General features: G+C 28.9%; 1 protein-coding gene across 1 annotated transcript; it reads left to right on the top strand.

Moving 5' to 3' along the window:
- Window positions 1-2358: 2358 nt before the first annotated feature.
- LOC126847786 (uncharacterized) lies at window positions 2359-5669 on the top strand. Its single transcript, XM_050588184.1, has 9 exons — window positions 2359-2484; window positions 2586-2814; window positions 2981-3060; window positions 3140-3308; window positions 3377-3435; window positions 3609-3771; window positions 3988-4058; window positions 4161-4311; window positions 5239-5669. Exons 1-9 carry the CDS (start codon window positions 2428-2430, stop codon window positions 5298-5300), a joined length of 1041 nt encoding a protein of 346 aa, XP_050444141.1. The 5' UTR covers window positions 2359-2427; the 3' UTR covers window positions 5301-5669.
- The last annotated feature ends 3249 nt before the right edge of the window (window positions 5670-8918 follow it).

Here is an 8918-nt window from a genome sequence, read left to right as displayed (position 1 = left end):
TGTTGAGACTCTTTCATTAACTTCTTAAAAAACATATCATAAACCTTTTTTACTAAAAGGCAATTTTTTAGTACTGAAAATTACACCTAAGGTAGATCTAGAATAGAAATATAACATAGACAATTTTATCAAAAATCTGTGGTCAAGCGTTTACTTTTAAATGATTTTATCACTTTGGGTTATAAATTATAATATTTCTTGTAGACCTGTGACCCCCTCGTCCCCACTATGCCTCGACACCACTGTACTGGCTTTCTACTAACTAACTATACAGTATGACTATTTTAAGTACTTAGCAATAAACTGAATTCATATTTAATTTATAAATTGAAAAAATGGGAAGTCTTAAATTTACAATATTGATGTACGATATCACTACAGATTATTATTGTAACAATTAACTATTAGACTAATAAGTAAAAATGATTTTCAATTCTATTGCCTATTCTTGATTTTATTAATTAAAAGATTTTAGTGATTTATTGCAAAACAACGCACACGATTAGGTACATTCCCAAATTAAGCAAATTTTAAATAACATCTTACATTCATAAATTATTTTAAGTTAAATAATAAGAGGTATAGATCCGGAAGCCAAATAACTAGCCAATATGCAATTATTTAGTAAAAAAATTGTTGATATCATAATCCCTATAATATTTTCATACGATTTTAAATGAATATAATAACATAAAATACTACTGTGGGGTCACGGCATTGTGAGAAATGAGCATATTATAACTAACACGCTTCACTGCGACCCTGTACACAATAATTATCAGTACAAGAGCTATTAAGACAATATTTCGCATAAAATTGTATTTTTAGTAAAAGCGATTCCGAATTTACAGAAGTCCGATAGGGATAATATTCATTAATCATTGCCCTAGGCAGCCTGAAATATTTTTTCTAAATTGTATACAACATAAAGAGAAATAGTATACGAGTACAGACTCTACAGCAATTTTTTTTTTTTTTGGTTACAACGAGATGCGAAGTTAAAGTTAAGGTAAAATACCACATGTGTTTTGCGTATATTTGATTAGGCCAAGGTTAAAAGACAAAAGGTGTCAACACCGACAGTAAAAGAAATATATATTTTATTTCAATTCTAGAAAAATTCTAAAGTACATTTTTTTTTTTAAATAAAATATTTAATGACTAACATTATGATTTGTTGAAATCAATTTTATATAATATGCAATAATATAAAGTATTTATTAATTATTAGATAAGATTTATGTAAACTTTCATAGTTAAAAATTAACCAAAATTTGCTATATTTGTTATTAATATTAACAACATAATAACACTATTTTGCAGATAGATATAGACTGTTAAATAACTCTCATGTACAAATCTAGGAATTCACCACCGCCAAAGTTTAATTACCATCCTAAGTTTTATGATTTCTCTTTAATAAAAAAAAAGTTTGACAACAAACTATTCGGATAACCGTGTATGTTATATTATCACATCAGTATATCTTTCAGACCTTAAGCCCTAAAACCTTCACCAATGTGGGTAGAATTATTCTAAGCCTTCTAGGGGAAAACGTTTTTAAAATTAAAATAAACCACTTACCTACATGGTCAAAAAAAATTGACGATACTATGTCTAAAGAATATTTTTTTAGACTGAAGGTATCGCTTGATATCGAACTCAATTCTTAGACAGGCTTATTAGTTTATGTTAAAAGGACATTAAATAATAATTGAGGACCATAGAATAATTTTCAGGCGATTTCTATGTAACTTAATTACTCCAAGGAAATGCTCTTTTTCTTCGCACCTAAGATCGTCAATTACAACTCATTTAATATTCAGCCAAGAATGTCTTGTTGTTTCATAGTTAATACTGATAATTCTTGATCACAGATAATTATTAATTTAAAGGGATTTTAATTATAACATTAATTTTTATATTTGACTAGGAGCTACGATAATAGTTGTATGGATATGTCTAGTGACTATGTACATTTTAGAAGAATTCTCTCATCCCAAGTAATTGGGTCATTAATAAATGTAGTCATACAATATAATATATATACATTTTTTTTTTCTTATATAAACGAATAATTAGGATTTAATATAATTCATCGATTACTATTTTATTATGTTTTTTGCGGTATATAGCCAATAACATTGTATTATTATTTTATTTCACGCAAGTTATTATGCATATTTTTCCTAAAAACATTAGATTACATTGTGTTCACAACTATGCCATTTGGTCGAAAACAAATGTTTGGAATATTACATGTAAATAAAATAAAACGAAAAAACAACATTTTACATTTGTACGTTTAAGTTGTTTTTACCACTCGCACCACATATACACACTCCGAATCAAATCGAATGCGTATTCAGACGTTAGTAACAAAGACTTGTTTCTAGCTGAACTCCAAGTGTTAGTAAAAACCCCATCATGCATTTCAAAAGTGCTGTTATCTTTTGCACGCTGTACTTCGTGACTGTGACACAGGTAAATACAAAACACTTATAATAACATAAACAATAATTGTTAAAAAGAAAACTGTGGGTAATCAAGATTATTATTGTCAATGAATTGATGACAATTTATAGAGCTTTGGAATCGATATCAGTCATATTGGACATATAAATTTTTTGTTCAGAGAAAAAGATATACAACACTTTCCTCGTGTCTACAAATCTTCGATTAATTTCAGCCAAAATTTTTTTCTTTTGGCAAAACAAAACGAAAAACCTATAAAAAAAGTTACCATGGAAGATATTGAGGAATTGGCGAAATATTTTGGCATTACAGATTGTTCAGGTTTTAAATACAATGAAGGTAATACACTATCTTTGAATAGGTATTAATTGTTTGGGTAATTACCGAATGTAAGCCAAAAAAAAAAAAAAGTTGTTTGTAAAAATTAGTATCCATCGATCGATCTGATGGATATAGCTTGATTAATAATTGTTTACAATTTTATTAATATTTTTTTCAACTATAGATCTATCCCACGATCAATTAGTACAAGAACTTTTGTTATTTTTGGCCTATTACGATAAGCATATCGATCACATGATACAAGTAATAACAAAAAAAAAAATATATTAATAAATTGCGAATTAATTTGTCTATTTATTTTTATACTTTCTGCTTTACATAGGTTCCAAGTTTAACGTCTTATGAAGTCAGCATTTATGTAGGCCTGTATAAGCAATTCGATAACGTTAAGCCACTCGACGATAGACTTCGCGTGATCATTAGATCTTTAAATCTAAAAGTGCCCGAAAAAATAAATTTAGAAGACAATGTTTTGGACATAGTAGACAAAGGTATTATTAATTAAACGAAAGTGCTAATTATATATTGCCAAGTTTGATCGTTTTAAATTAATTATTAGATGTCGGTGTATTTAACGCCTCGGTGTTTTTGAAAGGCATTTTGAACATAAAACCACGAGTATGTATATAAGTTTGTCAAAGGCTCGATAAAATACACGTCATATAGCTATGCTTTTGACTGGTATAACATTTAAACAAGCCTAAAAAAATATTTGTAAATAATAGCTTATAAGCTTTAAAAAAAAAACCGAGCCATAAACGTTTTATTTACACGATAACACTTGTACTTAGGGCAGAGGTCTAGATTTGAATCAGGTTCAGTTCCTAATGAATTTATATAAAGATCACAAAACAGATGGCAACCACATTGAACCTGGGGAAATAACAAAGTTATTCAAAAAGTTTTCTATAGTTACAGAAGACCAGGACAAACTTTTGGTTTTTCCGTCCATCCGTAAGAGTGTTTAATTGGTATTATTTATAGTTACAATTAATATTTTCGCTCGTTTTCATTTAATTGATTTTTATGAAATTGTTGTAGTCCAGGATTCTATTATTTTTATTAAAATATTTTCCAAATTTTATTCTGTATATAAATATAGTAAAAAGTAGTAATAGTTTTATAAAATTGTATATAATATATGTATAATATTATATATTTTGATTATAGGATTTGCTGCTTTGGAGTTGCAAGAGATAATGATTGTTACAGCTAAATACGACAAAGAGTTCGACATAAATGTAATAACCATAAATTAATTACGATTGGCTTTTATATGATTTTATGCAACGCGCATAATATAACGAGGTACTGTAGTATGAATTACTTTAATGATTTCTCAGGCTAAAGTTATATGGACCATGGAAAAAGTCAGATTCATATTGATTGATTTTTCTAAACTTGACAACAACCACAATGGTTTACTCGGAGAAGCCGAATTTACAGGATGTATAAAAAATCATAACACTGTTGTTGCGGATTTCGATTACGATGGTAATATTATTGCTAATTACAGTAGTGTTAACGAAATTAGTTCAATTTTAGCTTCGTTGCAAAGCGAGAAGGTATTGGTTTTACTCTGATGTGTGTTTTTTTTTATCTGTATACACTGTAACTTTTTAAATACCGGACCAATTCCTTCGAGTAGCAACTCTATAAATCACAAATTTCATCTAGTTAGTACTTGGGGGGGGGGGGGGGTAACTGTTAAAACCCTTTACTTCCTCACAGTTAAAATATGAAAAAACAAAAAAAAAACCGAATGAGTTTTAAGTTTTAAATTTTACTGGCTATATTTATAATAATTCCTGTAGACCTGTGACCTTTCCGTTTCCTCATTGCTTTGATTCCATTATGCCTATACTCTACTGTACTAGTCCTCTCGGATAAAATCACTTTCAAATTAACGTTTTAATGCTTATTTGTAAATACAGAACCTCAATTTAAAACTTTCAAACTTTACTGGTTTATACTGTGCTTGGTTTGGACTGTACTGGCTTGAAAATACTAACTACCAATTTGCATCGAAGCGTTTTTTCAAAAGTGATTTTATCACTTTCAGATTTAAAAATTCCTGTAAACCTGTGACCTCCCCGTCCCCACTATGCCCCGACCCCACTGTACTGGTTTTTTATCTTTTAATAACCATCACAGTACGAGAATAGAGTAGTGTTGTGATGGTCTCGGCCCAATACAATTTGCCATAGCTGAAATATTAGAAAAGTGAATTCCGAGAAACCCCAATAAATCAACGACATTAGTTTTTATCTTGTTATAAAAACATAATTGATTTTTGGTAAAGTCCAAATACTTTGCAGATGTTTTTATATAGTAAATATTATATTACGGTGGTTAAAATATTTAAACGGGTCCGGAGACAACAAATGTAATTCCTAACTAAAAAAATGTTTTACTTTTTAGATGACAAACATATAAATATTGCAGAGTTCTTCATGGTTCACTTCCGAATATTTAAAGATTAATCAACTTAAAATGACACAAACTGATATATTAAAAGAGCTTTCAATCCTTATTTTGAGTGTGCTTTAATAATGAGAAATAAATTTGATTCTATAATGTATTCTTCTAAGACTGTGCCACTTTACACATATTTACCTATTTTAATGCTTCAATGAATGTATGGCGGTATTAATCCGGATTCATAATATGGTAGGATCTAAATTTTAAAAGAAATATCACTTTCACTCACTTTGTATTCAGTCCTTTTAATAGTAAGGTTAACATTACTAAGATTACCTATTGTACCCAGATCATCAGGTTATTGTTTATTGTTGAATTAATGGTTTCATGACTTTTATAATATATAAATGTAATAATAATAATATATAATATGCGTGTCGTGCATAATAATTATTACATAAACAAAGTTATCAATATATATTAAATATCAACTTTTCACTATTAGTGTGTAGAATTTTGTTTCTTTCCTATTCACCGACATTTCTGATTCACAGTAATATAATATATGTACGTTGTAACTTCATAAAAGCATAACAACAACAATAATAATAATGTATGCATATTATTTGACATTGTAATTTTATGTATATTTAATTGATCCGTTTTGGAATAGCATTTTCAGTTTTGCAGCGTGAATTAAATTAATCGAACAACGTCCATATAGATAATTTTAATCTATTTTTATACTTGATCGGTAATTACCATTATGTTATTTTGATGATACTAATTTCAAGGCTGGGCTGTTTCAAAAAAATTGTAAATCAACGAGCTCAACAATATACTTACCTATGCTTGTATGTCAGTGCTTCGACAAGTTCCTATAATTTTCCAAGGCTCTAGTCCGCATAACCAGACAAAACTCTTAAAAAACTGAATAAAACAATAAGCACTATTTTATTTTAGTTTTTACCGGCGTCCGAAAACGTTCTAGAACTTTTTCTACAAATTCCATTTTTAAAAGTCATCTTTGGAACAGATAATAATAATATGTAATTGTTCCTCAAAAACAGTTAAATAAATGTTATAAAAATACAATTTTCCAGAATAACAGGAGTTAATGTTTAAACATTGCAAATATAGTAAGATTTTTTTGAACAATATCAAAATTAAAATAATACTTTAGACTCTAAGAGGATTGGAAGTGACCGTTTTTAAGAAGATTTATATAGGCAATATTTTAGAAAAAAGGTGATTTAAACACATTTCGACCATGTCAATTAATTTTCTACTAATGTGTATTAGCTTCGAGGTATTATTTTTAATTTATAAAATGTTGTCTTTTGAGTAAAAGTCGTTTTGGTTTATTTTAGAACAAAAAGCCAGACAAATTTGCGCCTACATAGAATGACTCGATTTTGTTTTTGCAAAGAGATTCGAGTCCTTTGACTACTTTACTTGGTCTGGTAGGAAAATCAATTTTCATTTAAAATAAACTATTAACTAATAATGTAATAAATTTAGAATATTCCTTAGGTATACAGGAATATACATTTTACTTGTATGTTACATTTCAATGTTGGTACAAATTAGTAAGATTTAGGTAATAATATAATATTATTACAGAGTTTTCCATAAGGATTTAATATATTTTGACATATCTTTTTAAATAGAGATTGTTTTCCACAATACCAATACGAAAAACAAATCACATTTATTGTAAAACTAAAACAGTAGGAAAGATAAAAATATAGTTTGAAAATTGATTGGGTATTAAGCCTATTTTTTTTTTTTTTTTTGGTTAAGCGTTTTTTTTTAAAAATCTTATTTTTTTAGTTTTTATTATTTAATACCGCAAATGTTTTCGCTAAGTTTTTTCTAGACAAAGTATCATAGTGTCAAAAGTTTCTTACATCAAGCGAAAGATAAATGCTGAAAGATATAAGTGGCGTCATCACTGGTCTCCAAAAGCAAACAATAAGCTGAGAGACATCACAGATAACATTGTAGCTTACCGATATCCACCTGAATTCAACCGCCATGGCCAAAACGTTATTTGCCGAGTAAGAATAGGCCATTCCCAGCTCACACATTTATTTCTATTAAGCAGGAAACCATAGAGGAATTCCCTCTGCCAAACTTGTAATGTTATGGAGATGATTTAGTAAAACCGGAATGATGAATAAATAGTTATTAGAAATGACAACCAGTTAAAATTGTAGTTAACGGCATATTATTTATTTGACATAATTTGTTGTTTTTATAATATTAATATAAGACTGTTAGGTTATTGGGTAAACTATGATGATACAATAATTACATTACATGTTTGTTTTAGAATAACGAATAAATGAACCTATTTCATCAAAATCAATACCTTCAAATGAATGTTTTAGAAATTCACTAAATAAAGAAAAACTTAATTTACTCACTAATATATTAGGATCAAAACACCAAGACTTAACCATAGTCCATAACTTATACTTCCTTTCTATATAATAATTTTCAGTGAACCTGTCGACAGAAAAGAGAACTCGCTACCGAGTTGAAAATATTTCAAATTTATTTTTTTTAGTTGTTCCAAAACGGTATTTTCAAGCATTGGTCAGTGTCCCCATTAGATTCAATGTTAAGACTTTTGGAACATTTATTATTTATTAGAAGGAATATACGTTCTTGTTCCGATTTGTCGGTAATTTCTGCAAAAACGTTCAATAAAAATTGTTTAAAAACAAATTCATCCATTGCAGATCGCAAACTCAAATGATCAAATCTGAAGTACGATGTACAATCTACGATGTTAATTTTTTTAGTTAATTTTGCGATTCGAGTGTTGCTTGTTTCCTCGAGTTTATGCACAGATTCAATGATTCTCTTAGGCGATATTGTTGGGATAGCGTGGAGTTCTTCCAGCGAAATAAAATAACCAGAATTGACGTATTGGTGGCTATTATTATCTGCATACTTGCATTGTTGTCCAGTGAATCCTGCAAATTGGGTAGAAACTGTCTTGCGATTAGCTCAACAAACGGACTCGTGTATCTTCTTCGATTAGTACACGCTTTATGCCTACTAAGCTCAAACTTCTCGAATACATGTACACGAGCCATAACGGTTCCATAGAATCGATCTTACCGAAATTATATAAAACGTTTAACATTTCGACCACTTGGTTTTCGAAAAAAAAAAACACGGATACGTCCATGCCGTTAAATAGTTCCTTTAACGCATCCTTACCTTCTTCGGTCAACAGAGGTTCGATCAAATTCATATAACGACCACAAATAAACACAAGAGTCGTTTGTAAATTTCATCACACGCTTCCGCCACTAGCCATGTAATCAAAAACCACAACATATTATTATAGCTGTCTTTCAGATGTAAGGTTAGTATGTAGTAATTGGTTGTACCTAACCAATTTAAAACAACATGTTTTTCGACGATCGACCCGCTTTGCCAAATGCAGGGGTCCCGCCAATATTTAATATAATCTTGAAATTAGATTGAAAACAATTTAGGCGAAATTATTTTATTCGAAATGTATTCTATCAAACAAATTCATGATAGTCAGTTTAGGAAGAGGAACAAATCAACTTAATATTATTTTTATAGAAGGATAAGAGCGGATCAGTAGATAGAATCGATAGATTATCATACTTGCTGCACTTTATGAAATCATTACA

This window comes from Adelges cooleyi, unplaced genomic scaffold, assembly GCF_023614345.1.
Source record: "Adelges cooleyi isolate 19-005CV unplaced genomic scaffold, UGA_ACOO_1.1 ACOO_flye_CR_arks_rails_tigmint_CR_PRNA_119, whole genome shotgun sequence".
Lineage (NCBI taxonomy): Eukaryota > Metazoa > Arthropoda > Insecta > Hemiptera > Adelgidae > Adelges > Adelges cooleyi.
Note: the sequence above shows the minus strand (reverse complement) of the source record. Positions and strands in the feature narration are given on the sequence as shown.